Here is an 18,124-nt window from a genome sequence, read left to right on the forward strand (position 1 = left end):
AAGAGTCTGGATTTCATCAGAAGGCTGACTAGCCTTGGATAAATTACTTCATCACACTAGGCTTTGCCTTCTTATTGGTCTACACATTCATGTGTTGGCTGAGGGTATGGGCTCCAGGATCAACTGCTTGGATTCCAGCCTGACTCCCACCATTCTTAAGCTGTGTCACCTTGTGTAAATTGTTCCCCCTCATCTGTAAACTGGATCAGTACCACTGTGGTGCGTACATCAAAGGCTCACTAAGCATGAAAGGAAGTAAAGTGTAGTACCTGGAGTGGGCGAGCAGTAAATGTCGGCTTACTGTGATACTGCAGCTCCTCTGCAGCCTCACAGTGTTAGCAATCCTCCTGTCTTTGTCATCCCCATCCCCATCACTGTTGCCATCATCATCGTGTCACAGTCATCATTCCCATCATCTTGATATTGAAGTTCTAGGAAGTCATTTCTCACTGGGTTCCTCCCCTCCACTATCCTTCCTTTCATAAGACACTGCGGCTCTCTTATGAAAGAGAAGGTCTTACGCAGAGAAATTTTAAATAATGTGAGATTCACAATATTCATGGAGCTCCTGCTATGAGCCAGACATTGTTTTAGGTATTGGGAATACAAGAGTGAGCTAAACTCATGGAATTTACAGTCTAAAGAGAAGAGACCAGCAACAACAATTAAACAAGCAAATAAACGGTATGTCAGAGAAAAATAAAGTGGGGAAAGAAGGAAGGACTGTGTCTCAGGTTGAGCAGCTATAATAGAGGATGGTCAAGGAAAAGCTCGCCCAGAGTTGACATTTGAATTGAGGAAGTGAAGAACACCACCGCGTGGATAACTGGGGGGTAAAGTTCACTAGGCATAGGGGACAAAATTACAAAGGTCCCAAGGTAGGAACATACCTGGCAAACTGATGAGCAACAGGAGCCCAGTGTGGCTGGATGTCAATAATCAAGGGGGCGAGTAAGAGGGAATGAGATCAGAGAGGCAGCAGGGGGGTAGGACTCAGGGACCATGGAGGTCACTGTGAAAACTGCCTTTTATTCTGACTATCTGGGAAAGTTATTGGAGGGTTTTGAAAAGAGGTGTGACATAATCTGACATATTTTCAGGGAGCACTCCAGCTTTTGTGTTGAAAAAAGACCACAGGGCAGCAAGTGCTTAAGTAGGGAGGACAGTATGAGCTTATTTCAATAACCCAAGTGTAAGTTAGTGGTGACTTGGATCTATGGGATAACGGTGCAGGTCACAAGAAGTTGGAGATGTTGGATATATTTTGAAGGTAAAGCCAACAAGATTTGCTAATATAATGCATTGGGTGTGGAGGATGGGTGACAGAAAGAGAGGAGGCAAAGATGACTTCTGAGCAACTGGATGGATGTTACTGGCACGTGGTGGGATGAGGAAGACTGAGTGGAGGCGAAAATCAACTGAATATTTACATTGCCTCTAAAAGGTAGGTACCATGGTTACCTTCCATAAAAACTGGGACTCAGTTAAAGCCTGTGGTCTAGAAGCCACACATAGTGCTGGTAGTACCAAGAAAGAATTCCCCTACTGCACGGAGCTATAGGGTTTGGAGCTGGGGAGCTCCTGGGACTGGGAGAGGTGGTCCTAGCTCTCCAGAACCAAACTATCAAGGAGGTCCCCACCTCTAACACACACCCTGTTTGCGGGGCACTCAGGCTCATGCCTTGGCCTCTGGGGGTCTTGCCAGCCTGGAAGAGAGAAGAAGCAATCAACAGTAATAGGGGCTTTCTATTTGGACACTGAAATGCAGAAAACCAAGAGGGCTGGCTTACAAAGTTCTACCTTGTAATTTAAGGTCCATGTAGTCCAGCGTTCAGAAGCATCTTTGCACAAGCTCAGGGAGAGGAAGAAATATCTCTGGCTCTTTCTTTCCTCTACCCACATTCCTGACCATGCAATACACTTTAGGGCAGATAAAGAGGAAATGGGATAGAGGAGAAGAAATCAGGAGGAAAGAAGGGCAACTTTCTCTAAATGCTTATTGTGCTGACTTAGAAAATGGGGCAGAAGAATGAAAATCTCCAAGAAGAACTACTGGTGCCATCCTGCCCTGGAAGATATATTTTCACCATGACTTACTAACCTCCTCCTCTGGGTGTAGCCAAACACTTCCATGGAAACACTGCTGCCTTTTCAAGTTAAACACATCAGAGCTTGTGGTCTATAAGCCACATAAGGTGCTGGGAGCTCGAGGAAATAATGATGAAAGAAAATCGTTGAAATCTAGACATAGAAGCTCTGTGCAACTATACTTTCACTCAGCGACTCTACAAATTGTAGCAGCTACTCTTTATTCACTGAGCCTTGCTACATGCCCAGTATCCTTGGGTGTCCCTCATTTAACCCTCACAGCAACTCAGTGGAGCAGTTCTTATTACCCTCATCCCACAGATGAAGACACAGAGGTTCAGAGAGGTCACATTCCCCAGTGAGTCATGGAGCTGAATTTGAACCCAAGTCAGTCTATCCCAAAGCCTGTGTCTTAACCATTATATTTCACTACCTCCTAAAGGAACAGGGCAAGAGGGAAACACTAGAAATAGTCACTGTGCTCTGCCCGCTCCCTCCATTCTTCCAGCTCTCAGTAGAGGCAGAAAGTTGAGAAACCTTCCATTCTTATATCTGAGGTATATTCTGAATCAAATTTTAAGAATTAAATTATTTCTCATAATAATCAGATTTCTATTTTATCTAAGAAATAAAATAACAAGAAGGGCCTTTAGAGATGCAGAAGTGGTGACCTTAAAATCCAGAGAAGAGGTTTTACGTATACTTCTCAAGGTCATAAAGTTAGTTTGGTGGCAGAACTAAGGCTAAAAAACAGGGCTCCTGCCTCCCAGGCCAGAACTTGGCTGGGCCCCCAAAGCTGCTTTGCAAATTATTACTACCTCTAACCTCACACAGATGACTGCTTGAAGGAGGATGATTATTTTTTTGTGCACTAGAGATCTGAAACACAATCTGAACTTAGCTGACGTTTTTAAACAAGGATCTTCCAGCACCTTCTAATGAGTTAGTCTTCTGCTTTCCTCTGCCATCACCTTTCCCCTGCTCCTAGGTCAGAGTTGTATGCCCTGTTGAACTAGGAGTTTTCTACCAGAGCTCCTGGTATTCATCTGGAGTGGGGAACGTTCCTCTCTGTCTGGGGCGAATGATTACATTGCTAGTCCGGAACCTGCTATAACCTACTCTGGCCTCCCAAGCTAACAGCGACTCTTTTGCCTGCCTGGCTGGCTTCTACAGACCTCTGCAATCTGGACCCACTCCACCCAGCTCATGTCTCTCCTTTCTAATCGCAGTTCACACCCTTCATGTCAGACAGGTGTCCTGGGCTCACCCCATTTCCGCCACAGAAATATCCTCCCTGCTCTACTCCTATGCAAATCCATTTTTCAAGGCTTTGCTCAAGAAACTTCTGCCTCAGCAAACTTCCCCATGAGCAGCCCAGGGGTTTGCTTTCCAAGTTCCCTTTGCATTTATATTCTCAACTTCATAATTTAGCCCTCAAATGTTTCTGCACATTTCTCCAAATGTAATGCAGGCTCTTCAAGGGTAGGCACACGTGTTCATTCATTCACTAGAGATTTTTAAAAGTATCTTATAAAGTGAGATACAGAGAGAAATATAAGCAATGGTTGCTTCCTGTCCTCAAAGAGAGGAAACTAGTTTGTACTAATCTGTCTGGTACGCAGCAGCCCCTCGACAAAGGTTTGCTATGTTGAGCTGACATACATGCTGCCTCACATTGTAATTACTTGCTGTCTCTAAGCCCCATGAGAGGTATCATGTGGTGTTACAGGGAAGGCATCATGAAAGAGGGGGTATTTGAACTAGGCCTTAAGGATAGGGAATGTTTTTTTCAAGATAGAATTGGGGGAAGTTCCGAGGCAGAAGAAACAGCATTCCTACTGCACAGGCACACACCAGACAAGTTGTAGAGTGGAGCTCTGTCCCTGCCCCAGCACCAACTAGCCTATCAAGAGTGGACAAATTGCTTCATTTCCCTGGGGCCCATTATGCAGCACAGGCTCTGAAAGAAGCAGGCCGATGTTCAAATCATAGCTGTGCGTGACCTGGAGTCAATGGGTTGGGATGGAGGCTTAGCCTCCTCTTCCCTCCTATAAAGGGGGTCAAATAATTCCTACCTTAGAAGGTTTTTGTGAGGTTTTGAGCACATATACGTAAGGTGCTATGCACAGAGCCTGGCATTATTACACTTCCTTCTACCAAAGTAGGGGTGACACCCCTGATCTGCCTCCCTCTCACTGCTGCCACTGCTGGTTTCCCAGCACGCAGCACAGAGCCTGTCCGTAGCAGGGGCTGCGGACAGAGTGCGGGCGCCCAAGGAGAAAATGGAGTTGAAAGGGCTTGGGTAAAAAATAGCGTCAACATCGGACTGACTGGGCTAAGTGGGACGCTCAAGTCTGTTCCCTCGAACCGTCTTCACGCAGTCCAAGAATCTTTGCTCACCCTCCCTAAGCATGCCTCTGGAGCCGACTGGCTTGTAGAAAGCCCTTTCTGCCTCCGCCTTCAAACCCCAGTAAACAGAAAGATCCAACCCTCTGCGGGCTTGGACGGTGGGATGGTGGCAGGGTGGGGGGTGGGTGGGGATTTCCCCAACTCCCAGCAGAAAGGAATTGGGGGGGTCTGTTCCCTCCCCTTTACTCCCACTCCCTGGGGCAGGACTCCTGGGGCGCCCCCTTTCATTTCCTCTTTCAGTACAGGTCCAGAAGGGACAGGGGCTCTCACTTGGCCCACTGCACCGGGTCATCCGCGGCTCTCCTCCCTCCGACCCGCCTGGCCACCTCCATCACGGCCACCTATCCCTGGGGCCCCCATGGCCCCAGCTCAGTCGCCAGTCCCGGTCCCAATCGACTCAGGCCTCCGCCCCCTCCTTTTGGCCACCTCGGCGGCCGGCTCCCGCCTCCGTAGACCCAGCCCACCGCTCCCCACCTCGGCCACCTCCTGCCCCCTCCCACCTTGGCCACTTCAGACGCTGGACCCGACCTCCGTTGACCCGGCTGGGACACTCTCCCCGCCCCGCTCCTGCCCCACCCCCCGGTCCCCGCAGATCCCGCTAGGCCGCCTCTCTCCTTTCCACCGCCTCCCATCCCACCCCGGCTCCCGTAGACCCCGCTGGGCCGCCACCTTCCCCCCTCGGCCGCCGCCAGCGCTGTCCTAGCCCGCAGAGACCCCGCAGGGCGGCCCGCAGCTCGGCCCTCCCTCTTTGGGGTCGTGGCGGCAGGGGGAGGGGCCGTCCGCCGGTCCCCGCGTGCGTGGCAGGATCTCCCCGATCCGCTCTCCCGGCCTCCCTTCCCGGGAGGCGGGGTCGGCGCCGCGGCGGCGGCGGCAGCGGCGGCGGAGGCAGGCCCCCTCCTCCTTCCTCCCTCGCCCGGCCTCCTTCCTCGCCCGCCAGCCCACCCGCTCGCTCTCTCTCGGCCGCTCCGACGCCAGCAGCGCCCGCGTGCGGCTCGCCCAGCCCCGGGGGAGCCTGAGGAAGTTTCCCGGGCCGCGCGCCCCGCTCGCTCGCCTCGCAGCCCGCGGCCTCACCCGCCGACGCACCCGCCATGCCCTCGGCCAAACAAAGGGGCTCCAAGGGCGGCCACGGCGCCGCGAGCCCCTCGGAGAAGGGCGCCCACCCGTCGGGCGGCGCGGATGACGTGGCGAAGAAGCCGCCGCCGGCGCCGCAGCAGCCGCCGCCGTCCGCGCCGCACCCGCAGCAGCACCCGCCGCAGCATCCGCAGAACCAGGCGCACGGCAAGGGCGGCCACCGCGGCGGCAAGTCCTCCTCCGCCGCCGCCGCCGCGGCCGCCTCAGCCTCGGCGTCCTGCTCGCGCAGGCTCGGCCGGGCGCTCAACTTTCTCTTCTACCTCGCCCTGGTGGCGGCGGCCGCCTTCTCCGGCTGGTGTGTCCACCACGTCCTGGAGGAGGTCCAGCAGATCCGGCGCAGCCACCAGGACTTCTCCCGGCAGAGGGAGGAGCTGGGTCAGGGCTTGCAGGGAGTCGAGCAGAAGGTGGGTAACCCCAGCCCCCCAACCCCGGCGGCCCGGCTGCGACCCCTGCACCCCGAGCCGGGCTCCCTCGTGCCCTCCTGGCCGGGCCCCTTGCCCGGCCCAGGCCCCGTGTCCTCCGCCGGCGGCGCGGGCTGCCCCCGCCCCGGCCCCATAGTGGCGAGGCAGTCCCCAGACCCTCTTTGTTAATGGCCGCGGAGGACTCGGCTCCGAGGGATGGACCGCTTCGAGGATGGTCCGGCCAGCCCGGGAGGGTGGGCCAAGGGCCTGTCACAGGACATTAGCGGTGACCTGTAAGGAAGCCGGCATGCTCTGGGGAGTCCTTTCTTTTTGGATTAGGAACCGCTGAATGGGCAGAGTTGTCTGAAGAGGAGGTTGGAAGGGAAGCCAGCTCATCCCTGGAAGCCTCGGGCAAGGCCGCACCTCCGCTCTCCCAGTGGGAGACATTTGAGCCAGTTTTTAATAGACCCGGAACCTGGGGAGGGAAAAGCTAGTAATCTTACTCGTTTGAGAAGTTCTAATGAAATATTTAATATCTTTAGGCCCCTTGTCCTTTATTGGACCAGTGTGGCTGCATAGGCCTTGGAAGAAGCATATTTCAGCTTTAGAGGAAAGGAAAGGCCAAAAATACTAGGTCTTGCTGGTGACTAATACCAGGAGGCACATTTATATGAGGGCTTGCTCACTATCTGATACTCATAGCAACTCTGGGAGGGAAGTCTGGCAGTTTTGACTCCATTTTCCATGCCAGAAAATTGAGGTTTAGAGATTAAGTGTATTGATAAAAGACCCCAGCTGGTGAGTGGCAGGACTGCATGACACTGTCCAGGCCACGGCCCAGTTCAGGGTCCATAGGGGCCTATTTCAGGTATGGATGGACCCAACTTTCAACACAAAGTTGCTTAAGTTCCACCCTTTCTGTGTTTTTTCCACACCAAATGCAGCTCCTTCTGTCTCATTCTTCCTCCTCCATCCTGCACTAATGTCATTGCTCAATGAAAGTTGGTTGCACGATGGAAACAAAAAATCCCGCCACCACTTCTCAGCCCGGAACTGCTGCCTCCTTTTCCCAGCATGCTGCCTGCCCTGCCAAGTTTCTATTGACTTGTGTGGAGTATGCAGGACTAGGAATTTCCTCTTAAGACTGGCAGAGGAACTGGAGTGAGTCATCTTGCTCCATGCTGCAGGCCAAGGAGGTGACTTTTTGAAGGGAATTAAGCAGGCAGTGCTGCTTTGCCTATTCTGAATGTCAAATCATTCTTAAAACATAGACATACTGCTGGAGTATAATCACTAGCCTCTCAGTTTCCTGTCTTTCATCTACCCACTTACCAATCAGTCATAATATTTAGTGAAGTCTGCTAGTCATGTGGCTCTGCATAGGCCTGGTGGAGGGTGCAAAGGTGCAAAAGACCCAAATCCTATTTGTGAAGCAGCACATAGGTAGGTTTCAGTTGAGGGTAACTGCTGTGCGAGTTCAGAAGACAGAGTGTGGAGTTTGCCTTGGCCTGTACTCTGGTGGCCCAGGGTAGTGCCAGTCTTGATCTAGATGGTGGTGAACTGTGAAGAGAAGGAGTGAAGAACACACAGGCAATTTGGGGGTCAGCAGGTGGCTGTTCTGCCTGTGGCAGAGTAACATTTAGGAAGTCATGAGAGGGGAGGGTGACGTTGAGGCCCCGATGGTGGAGGTCTTGAATCCAGGTGGAAGAAATTGGGCTTGCTTCTCTCTGCTTTCTCCCTGCTCCTCCCTTATTCTCTCCTTTCTGGTTCCCACTCCTCCATCACGGCTGTGTACAGTACTTTACTCTTTGGGGCTCAGTTTTCCCATCTACACAGTCCAGATTTTTAGGAAGTGACCTGGCTGTAAACCACTGAAATAGTGACCTTTCTTTTAATTAAGTAGTGGAATCAAGCTAATATTTAATGGTGGCAGTTCAATTCTAAACCCTCTGAAGGGCCCTTGTTGCCCTGGCAAACCCAGTGGATAGTGAACTAGGATCTAATTTTAATTTTGACTGACACATGAGTTCACCCAAAGTATTTTGGGATTTATTTCTAACAAAGAGTTCCTTTCCTTTCTTTCCCTTTCTTCTCTCCTTGTTTCTTTTGGCAAAATGCAGTTTATTACACCTAACAAAGTTACCATTAGTTCTTTATTTTTTTTTTCCCTTTGGAATGTATTTTATTTATTTCATTAATTCTTGATTATCTTCTAATACCCAGTCCAAACTCAGATTTCCCCGACTCTTTCAAAAATATGTCTTTTATAGTTCATTTGAATCAGGATCCATATAAGTCCTCACATTACATTTAATTAAGAAATCTCTTCAGTTTCTTTTAATCTATAATGGTTTCCTGTATTTCCCTCTTTAAGTATACCATTGTTGAATTGTTGAAGATCCTGATTACTGTCCTGTAGAATTTTCCACATTGTGGATTTGGCTGATTGTATTCTCATGGCATGTTTCTCTCGTATGTTTTCTGTGAATTGGTGGTGAATTGATTGATAGATTCAGATCCTACCCTTCCCTTCCCTCTCCCTCCCCCTTTCCCTCTCCGTCTTTCTCTTTGCAAGAAAGCATTTGGCACATGATGTGGTACCATGTGCCACATCAGGATGAAGCTACATCAGGCCATTAATCATCATGTGCCCAGCCTCTCAGTACATTAAACCCGCTCCCCAAGGTGGTTCCCAGGTCAGACCCTGTTTAGGGTAGAATTTATTTAGAATGAGTGTGTAGTGGTAAACAGGATCATAATGTGTTCACAAAGCCAGAAAATGCTAAGGGATCACTGGTCTACTGGTCATATTTTAAGGTGAGGACAGTGACTTGTTCCGGGTCACACAGCTAAAAGTGGTGAGCACAGATCTGAACCTTGTCTCTTGCCTTCCAGCCTGGTGTCTCCCATGTGCCTCTGCTTTTCTCCTATGAAAACTTGTGAGACTCAGAGTTGCAAGAGCTAGAACCTCAGCTTAAGCTAGCTTAAAGAGAGATGGAGGAAAGGAGGGGGAATTTATTGGCTCAAACTAAAAAGTTCAAGAGTAGATTTCTTCAGGTATAGCTCTATCCAGGGATTTAGATTATGTCTTCAGAACTTAATCTTACCATCTCCCAGTTATGCTTCCCTCTGTGCTGGCTTGATTTGTAGACTGGTAGTGGTTATGTGCTGATCTGAGCTGTGCCAGGCTTCCCTCATCCTATAGCTAGCAGTCCCAGTAGAAAGAGGATTTCTTTCCCAGTAGTTTTAAGAGAAGTTTTGGAATTGGCTTTGGCCACATGACGGTCCCTGGGCTAATCACTGTGGCTCCAGGAGGTGGGGGTGGGTAGGTGGATGGGAAGCACTGATTGGTCAGGCCTGGGTTACAGACCAACCCTGGAGCACTTGGAGGGGGCCTTCCAATTGGTCCCCCAAACCACATGGACTGTGTGCAGGGATGGTTCTCCAAAGGAAAATTATGGTGCTGTTCTGGAGGAGGAGGGACCTGGAAGCTGGGCAGACAAAAAGCAATATAGCTGAATTGCATAAAACCTGCCGGCTCTTTGTGATTAACATCGAGATTTTGATTTCAGGTGCAGTCTCTGCAAGCCACTTTTGGGACTTTTGAGTCCATAGTGAGAAGCTCCCAACATAAACAAGATCTCACAGAGAAAGCCGTGAAGCAAGGGGAGAGTGAGATCAACCGCATCAGTGAAGTTCTACAAAAACTCCAGAATGAGATCCTGAAAGACCTCTCTGATGGGATCCACGTGGTAAAGGACGCCCGGGAGCGGGACTTCACATCCCTGGAGAACACAGTGGAGGAGAGGCTGACCGAGCTCACCAAGTCCATTAACGACAACATCGCCATCTTTACCGAGGTCCAGAAGAGGAGCCAGAAGGAAATAAACGACGTCAAGACCAAGGTGGCCTCTCTGGAGGACTCAAAGGGGTACAAGCAGGATTTGAGAGCCCTGAAGGAGGTTGTGGAGGAAATACAAACCTCGGTGAAGTCCAGAGAGAAGGACATTGAGGCCCTGAGAAGCACCGTGCAGACCATGGAGTCTGATGTCTACACGGAGGTCAAAGAGCTGGTGAGCCTCAAACAGGAGCAGCAGAGGTTCAAGGAGGCGGCCGATTCGGAGCATCTCACCTTGCAGGCGCTCACGGAGAAGATCCTGCAGGCGGAGGAGACGGCCTCCCGCCTTCCCGAGGAGATCCGGAGACTCGAGGAGGAACTCCGCCAGCTGAAGGCCGCAGCCCTCGGGCCGGAAGAAGACGGGGCCTTTAGAGCCTCTGAGGCCTTCGAGACGCTCCAGAAGGAGAGCCAGGGCTTGGACTCGCGGCTGCAGAGCGTGGAAGACGGCGTGCAGGCGGCACGCGCGGCCTGGGAGCGCCAGGGTGAGGGCCTGGAGGCTCTGCGCGCCCAGGGCGAGGAGCAGGCGCGGCGCCTGGCGGAGCTGCAGGAGCGCGTGGCCGGCCTGGGCCCCGGCCCCGACGAGGCGGAGGCCGACGGCCTGGCCGGCGCGGTGCGAGGCCTGGGCCAGGCCCAGCTCTCGCTGTCCGGCGACGTGGAGGAGCTGAAGCGCCGCGTGGCCGAGCTCCCTGGCGCCGTGGAGGCGCTGCAGAAGGTGCAAGAGCAGGTCCACGCGCTGCTCGGCCGCGACGCCGCCGCCGCGCCCCCGCAGGACCTGCTGGACAGACTCTCCTCTCTAGACAACCTCAGAGCCTCCGTGGGCCAGGTGGAGTCGGACTTGAAAATGCTCAGGACTGCCGTGGACAGTTTGGTCGCATACTCAGTGAAGATCGAGACCAATGAGAACAACTTGGAGTCGGCCAAGGGTTTGCTAGAGGACCTGAGGAATGACTTGGATAGGTTGTTCGTGAAAGTGGAAAAGATTCACGAGAAGGTCTAAATGGATTGTGTGTGCAGGGCGCGGACGGCCCCGCCAGTTTCTCTTGACCAAAAACGTGTTGTCCGACCCCGCGCCTCTCCCCCCGCGGTGCGGCCCCTCCCGAGGAGCCGGCCCTGCTCCACCACCCGGACCACCAGGGCCATTTGTGTTTCAATGCCCGGTTAATTTATTTACAGTTGTTACCACACGCCGTGGGTTGCTCAAGTTCTCTGCTTCTGCTTTGGGTGGGTTTCCTGGAGACCTGGCCCCTGTGAATCAGAGATGCCTTCTAGAAGGGATCTCTGTCTGGTGTCAGGGAAGAACTATAGTGGCTGCAAGCGAGGATTAGCAGAAGCAGATTAACCTCAAAAACCCCTGGCTGGCTGGCAGATTTCAAGTTAAAAAAAAAGTGGTGGGGAGGAGGCACTTTTCTTTCTAATTGTCTTTAAGGAAAATTCATTTTACTTTTTTTTTTTTTTTTACTACTTCTGGCTGAAGTTTTCATGAGATGTCACTCACTTCTTGTCTTCCACTTTAAACTGGTTACACCTCATAAATGTCAGCTCTGAATCGGGAGGGGGACAGGCCCCTCCGTTTTTAGTTGAAAAGAATCAGCTGCTTGAGGGTCACCTGTGGTGTGGGTGTCTTTTCCATTCCTGAATCCTCTCGTGATCTCAAAGGTAACTATGCAAAGAATCCAGGCGGTTCTGAATGTGAAGGCCCAACACCCCACAGTTCCCTGTGGCTGCCCTGTGTCACCTCTCGGTAAGGACCCCAAATAATGCATTTAGAATAAGGGTTTAGACTCCCTGAAAGGGGAGTCCTTGGATTCTTTCAGGAAATGTATTACGAGAGCTGCTCATAAAGGCTTGGGCCACCTCCCTGGGGAATGGAGGCTGCGTCTTTATGTTGCCATGATGTCCATGATGGGGTTTGCTGTCACAGCAGGCCCCATCTGTCAGTGAGGAACGTGTGCATTTTCTGTAGCTGTTTGCTGTTTCCCTTTCCCTTTGAGCTGTACTGTTCTTTAATGGCTGTCTTGCCCTTTAAAAAAAGAAAAAAAAGAGAAAAAGTAAAAAATGAAAAGAAAAAGGAAAAAAAAGGTTTGTTTAGTTTACTGTGAAATGAACTGTATGGCTTATTTACAGTATTTTTAATTCTTAATAAACACTTGAGCTTTGTTATGACTTTTCCAGAGTGGTTGCTTTCTGAGAATTTAGTAAGTTTTAACGATATACTTTATTAATGTGCAGTATACAGGATTAGAAAGATGGGTAAGTTTTCAATTTTAAGACACTTTTTCTTCAATTCTGAAACCAAGATGGCCTCCCTCTTAGGCCTGGGGCTATACCTTTGATTGACAATTAGCAGGCCCATTTATAGGTCATTGCCTGACTCCAGCTCTTAGCTACAGCAGAGGGTCTCAACCCTGGCTACCTATTAGAATCTCTTAGGAGCTTTTAAAAATTGCTGGGGCGCATCCCCATGGATTTGGTTTCAGTGAGTGTAAAGAGGGCTGGCACTAGCATTGCAAAGGCTCCCTAGCTGATTCTAATGTGCAGCCAAGTTTGATAACCACTATCTTGGGCCATTCGGTGGCCGTTGACCTCTATGTAAACCTGGGCATATTTCCTTTACTTTCCAGGTTGCCATTCACATGCCACTTAATAAGGGACACTGTTTATTGAATTGAGTACCTGTGTGCCAGGCATGATGCTTATTAGTACTTCATAGGCTTCTATTTAGTCCTCCTAATATTCCTCAGAGATCAGCAGTCTCATTCCCCTCTTTACAGAGGGGCACCAAGCTGAGAGGCGTCCTGTACAATCATTAGCTAGGAAGTGGCAGGGCTGAGGTTTGAACCCAGGTCCTGCTCTTAACTGTGACATCTTCCGCCTTCCACCAGCACAAGTGCAGGGCCACATTGATTTGTGTGGCACCCCTGTCCCTTGTTGCAGAGCCAGAGGCTGCAGGGGCTCTTTTCTCTCTCACCTGGGAAGTTGGGGAAGGCCAAGACCTGAGTTGCATATGCAGCTTCATGCCTCATTTCTGGCTGGAAGGCCCCTCATCTGAAGTTCTCTGTCAGTCATTCTGCGTCCTTGAGGCAGCATCTCTAAGGCTTCACAGCTGTTTTTCCCAAAGCAGTTTGCAAATCAGGATGGGCCCTTTATAAGTATTATAAATTGTATTTTTATTTTAAAGTCAAAGAGTTGATATGTATGTTTTAATAACTTGTTTTTCCCACTTTTGGGGAGGGAACTGAGCAGCACAAACTCCCGTATGTGGAGCAAATTAAGTTCTCCTGGTTCCTTCTTAGGTCAGTTGGTTGCATCAGGCATATTCTTACTCTTCCTTTTACCATCATTTCTGCAGTCTTTGATCTCAGACTATGGAGTGGCTTAACATTTAACATTAATAGTTGGAAATACCTGCATGGGTCAGAGAAGTAATTAGATATAAATTCAAGTGGTGAAAAGAAAAAGAATGAATTATGGTAGCTCTTATCCCAAATAACAATCACATTTCAGTCTGGTTTATGTGTCTGCTCACTCACTCATTTCCACACACATTTATTGAGCCCATAGCCAGGCATTTTGCTAAGTATCAATGAATTCAAGATGCACTTGACAGGATCCTTGTCCTCCAAGGGCCTGTAACCAAGTAGGGGTGACAACCATATAAGCTGGTAGATGTTATAAATTATTGCAGGTGTTACAACCAGGTGTAATAGGGCACAGAGGAGGGAGTGGCCAGTTCTGTTAGGATTGGGCTCGGCTGGTTAGAACAGGTTTACAAAGGCCTGTGGGAAGTCTCTTGGAATGTGTCCATGAGTGATGGGAGCCCTCAGGAAATGTGAGGTTGCCCTGCTCTTTGAACAGAGGCTAGGCATGAGTTATTGAAGATATTGACTAAATATCAGTATGGATTATAGGTTGCAGTGAAATTCCCCAGGCAAGACTGTCAGCACAGTGGTAAGGAGACTGCTCCACCACTTCCAATCTTACGTAGAACAGAGATGATGGGGAGGGTGGTGATGAAGATTGTGATGATACCTCACAGAATGGTTGTGAAGGTTGAATGAGGCCATGGGTGGAGAGGGTTTAGCTTAACACAGCATCTGGCATGTACTAAGAGCCCCAGGGCTCATTCATATGCAGTCATGCCAGAGAATAAAAGACTGAACTACTTCTGTGCTGCTTGGTAAATAGGTGCAGCCCTGAGCCCCTGAGTGCCCTCCCTCAGGACCACACACCTCCTTACAGTCCAGCAACTAACGGGCTAAAACCCTGGTGTAGTAGGGCCTCTAGGACCTTGCTCCAGCCTCGTGGCCAGCATTAGATCTGATGCGTGGGCACCCACGCTTTACCATGGTTAAATATTTTAAAATCACCCTATGTCTTCCTCAAAGCATGATTCTGAGCTACTGATCTGTTTTTCCAGTAACATCTGGACATGCTGATCCCTGGCCCTCAACACTTTAGAGGGTTGGATAAACGAAGTCATTTCCCCCTGGGGTAAGTGGAACCACTGCTCCCTCAATGCTTGAGCCAGAAGCTCAGGAGTCACCCCCGTCTCCCCACCTCTCGCCTTTCCTGTCTCTCCACATCCACTCAGGTTGAAGCCCTGACACAGTCTCTCGTATCCCACTTCTCCCAGCCTCCTCTCCACCCCATCGCAGATGGGGCCGGAATTCCAGCAGCAGCAGCCCCTCACTGCTCCCCCTACCTGTTAACACAGAAATGTGGTTTGTGCACTCAATACTCATTCAACAATATTTGCGGAAAATGTCCCCTCCGGAAGGCTGACTGCTGGCCTCTCAGGGCCATCCATGGGCAGCTGGGGAAGGGGCAGTGAAGGGACTTGAGCCCTGCACCCTGGACCCACTTCCCACCTCACTCTGTGGCAGCCTGGATGGCAGAAGATGAAAATTTTATTTTATTTAGTGAAACATTCATTTGTAAGGAAAAAAAATCAATACTCAGAAAGCACAGCTCTTAGTCAGACATGGAGGAGATGACCAAAACAAGATAGATATGGTTCCTGCCTTCTTGATGCTCATGGTCCAGCTGGGAGGAGACTGGCAGTAGATGCAGAAATTGTAGGCCGTGTCTCCTGTTTTTTGTACTGAAGTATAGTTGACCTATAGTATTACATTAGTTTCAGGTGTACAGCCTCGTGATTCAGTAATTTTGTAGATTTTTGTACTCTATCTAAGGTTACTATAAAATAATGGCTGTATTTCCCTGTGCTGTACAATAAATTCTTGTTGCTTATCTATTTTTTAACATTTTTTATTGATTTATAATCATTTTACAGTGTTGTGTCAAATTCCAGTGTAGAGCACAATTTTTCAGTTATACATGAACATATATATATATTCACTGTCACATTCTTTTTCTCTGTGAGCTACCATAAGATCTTGTGTGTATACAGTATAATCTTGTGCTATACAGTATAATCTTGTTTATCTTTTCTACAGTTTTGAAATCCCGTCTATATCTTCCCACCCCCCGCCCCCTGCTTATCTATTTTATATGCAGTACTTTGTACTTCTTAATCGTATACCCCTTACTTGCCCCTCCCTTTTTCCCTCCCCTCTCTGGTAACCATTAGTTTGTTTTCTGTATCTGTGAGTCTGTTTCTGTTTTTGCTATATGCATTCCTTTGTTTTATTTTTTAGATTCCACATGTAAGTGGATAGCATGTAGTATTTGTCTTTCTCCATCTGACTTATTCACTAAGCATAATACTCTCTAGGTCCACCCAGGTTGTTGCAACTGGCAGAATTTCATTCTTTCTATAGCTAATAGTCCATTGTAATATATATATATGCCACAACTTCTTTTTTCCATTCATCTGTGATGGACACTTGGGTTGCTTCCATATCTTGGTTATGATACATAATTCAGTTATGAACATTGGGATGTATATATCTTTTTGAATTAATGTTTTAACAAATTGTTTCCTTGTATGAAAACACCAGACGCAGCAGCAATATCAGAGACAGCAGTGCTGGTGCTTCTCAATTCCAGTGTACCTGGGACGAGATCCTACTTTGCCACTTCACTGGCTAATATCAGTTTATCTTCCTCTTTTAAGCCTGTAATATCTCCTCTTATAATTTAAACCAGCAAGATGTGATTTCTTATGATTTCTTTTCTTCACTTAAAAACACCTAGTACTTTTTGGGTTACTTTTTTTTTTTATTGAAGTATAACTTCCATGCTTTAAGGCATATGCGTCTGAAGTACACAGCCGAATGAATATCTTCACGTAACTCACCACATACTAACCACTAGATCAAGATATACAACATTTCCAGCACCCCAGAGGCTTCCTATACGCCATAGTCAATAACCCCCTAAGGTAACCACTCTTCTGACTGCCATTGCCACAGATTACTTTTGCCTGTCTTTGAATTTTGTATAGATTGGATCATACCATGTAAGACCTGGTGTTCCTTAAAAAAAAAAACCAACAGCTTTATTGAGATATAATCCCCATACCATGAAATCCACTCTATTAAAACGTACAATTGTTTGCAGTATATTTACAGAAAGCTGGACACATTCCTATCTTGAAAAATCTTGCCCCTGTCACATAAAAATATGTGACACATAGTAGGTGTTCAGCGCTTGTTTGTGTGCATATGGATTTCGAACTGGACAGCGCATTTTGGGGCCTCCATCCTGCCGGTCAGTGACTCTGAGAGGAAAAAGGAGGGTCAGGCATGGTGGAAGCATTCTTCCTCTTGCCCCTGTGGCTGGCTACCCCAGGGGGTGAGGTAAAAACCACAGAGGTAGGGGGTTCAACTGCCCTTCCCCCTCCTCAGGCTGTTTGGTCAAGGGATGGATTCCACAAACAGCTATTTACTATGAATTGGCCACTGAGTTGCATTCACTCTGGGAGATGAGATGGAAGACTGAGGTCTCCTTTCCTTGGGAGATTCCCAGCTAAAGAGGGAATACAGAGAGGTAAATGGCACATAATCACATGCAGTCTGACATGTGCATCAGTAAAGGGGTGCATATAGGAGGGACTGACAAGGTCCTGGAGCTCTGTTTTTGCCTGGCCACCATCCAGTCCTTTCTTGTTTGGCAAAAACTCCTCCATTTTTCTTCAGAGAATCACCCCTTCCTCACTCTCAGTCCATTGGGCATTGATGAGACTGACTGGGATAAGCATTTGACCCAGGATTGGTCAGTGAGGAATCCCATTCTCCTGGTCTGACTTGTGAGAGATGAACAAATGTCCCAATCTGGTCCATTGACTGCAGCTGGAACTTTCTAGAAAGTGGTGCCTTTGTCCACTGGCAGGATATAAGCTCAGAGCTGCTAGGGGCCACCATATATGGAGAGATTTTTGAGACTAAAGCCAGCACAGAGGAAAACAAAGCCAATAGATGGCACTAGACAGGTTCCTGATGACACAGAATAAGCACCTGGATCCAGCTATGCCTGAAGCTCTAGAGGCCATTCTTACCACATAGACTCTAACACTACCATGCCACCTTTCATATGTACACAGGGTGACATGGAATCATGTAAAGGATGGGCAAGCAGCACTGCTTATGACTGAAAAAATTGGAAACACCTACAAAATCTAGCAACCCAATCAATAACTACTTTGTCACTTGTTCATACAATGGACCACAAAACAATGATAAAAATGAATAAATCAGAATCCTATGTATTCGTGTGGATGGATCTCTCAACTAAAAGACTGAGTGAAAAAAAAAAAAACAAGCAGCCAAAGAAAATGCATAGTATGAAAACTTACATATGAAATTAAGAAACCATGCAAAATAATACTATATATTGTAGTAAAAGTATCAAGAAATGGCTAGGAGACTGAATATCCAAATTCAGGTTATTTGATTTCTTAGGCTAAGTGGGTTATGTGGGCATTCATTATATTACTCTTAATACCTTTGTTGTCCTTGACATTTTATTATGAAAGTTCAAACAGAAAAATTGAAAAAATTATTCAGTGAACACTCGGATTTACCAGATACTACAATAAATACTTGGCTATGTTTGCTTATCATATAACCATTTCTCCATATTCTTGATGCTTTTTTGCATATCAGAAATATTTTGTAATTAAATTTTTTTCGGGACAAAAGTAACACATAGGAAAAACTCATACTTGAAAAAATTTAAATTATAATTGACATAAAATATTATATTAGGTTCAAATGTGTAACACAGTGATTTGATA

General features: G+C 48.3%; 1 protein-coding gene across 1 annotated transcript; it reads left to right on the forward strand.

Moving 5' to 3' along the window:
- Positions 1-5,394: 5,394 nt before the first annotated feature.
- Positions 5,395-12,090, forward strand: CKAP4 (cytoskeleton associated protein 4). The gene is made up of 2 exons (XM_072973066.1): positions 5,395-6,032; positions 9,602-12,090. The coding sequence occupies exons 1-2, from the start codon at positions 5,586-5,588 to the stop codon at positions 10,922-10,924; spliced, it is 1,770 nt and encodes a 589-aa protein (XP_072829167.1). The 5' UTR covers positions 5,395-5,585; the 3' UTR covers positions 10,925-12,090.
- The last annotated feature ends 6,034 nt before the right edge of the window (positions 12,091-18,124 follow it).

This window comes from Vicugna pacos, chromosome 12 (genome assembly GCF_048564905.1).
Source record: "Vicugna pacos chromosome 12, VicPac4, whole genome shotgun sequence".
Taxonomy (NCBI): domain Eukaryota; kingdom Metazoa; phylum Chordata; class Mammalia; order Artiodactyla; family Camelidae; genus Vicugna; species Vicugna pacos.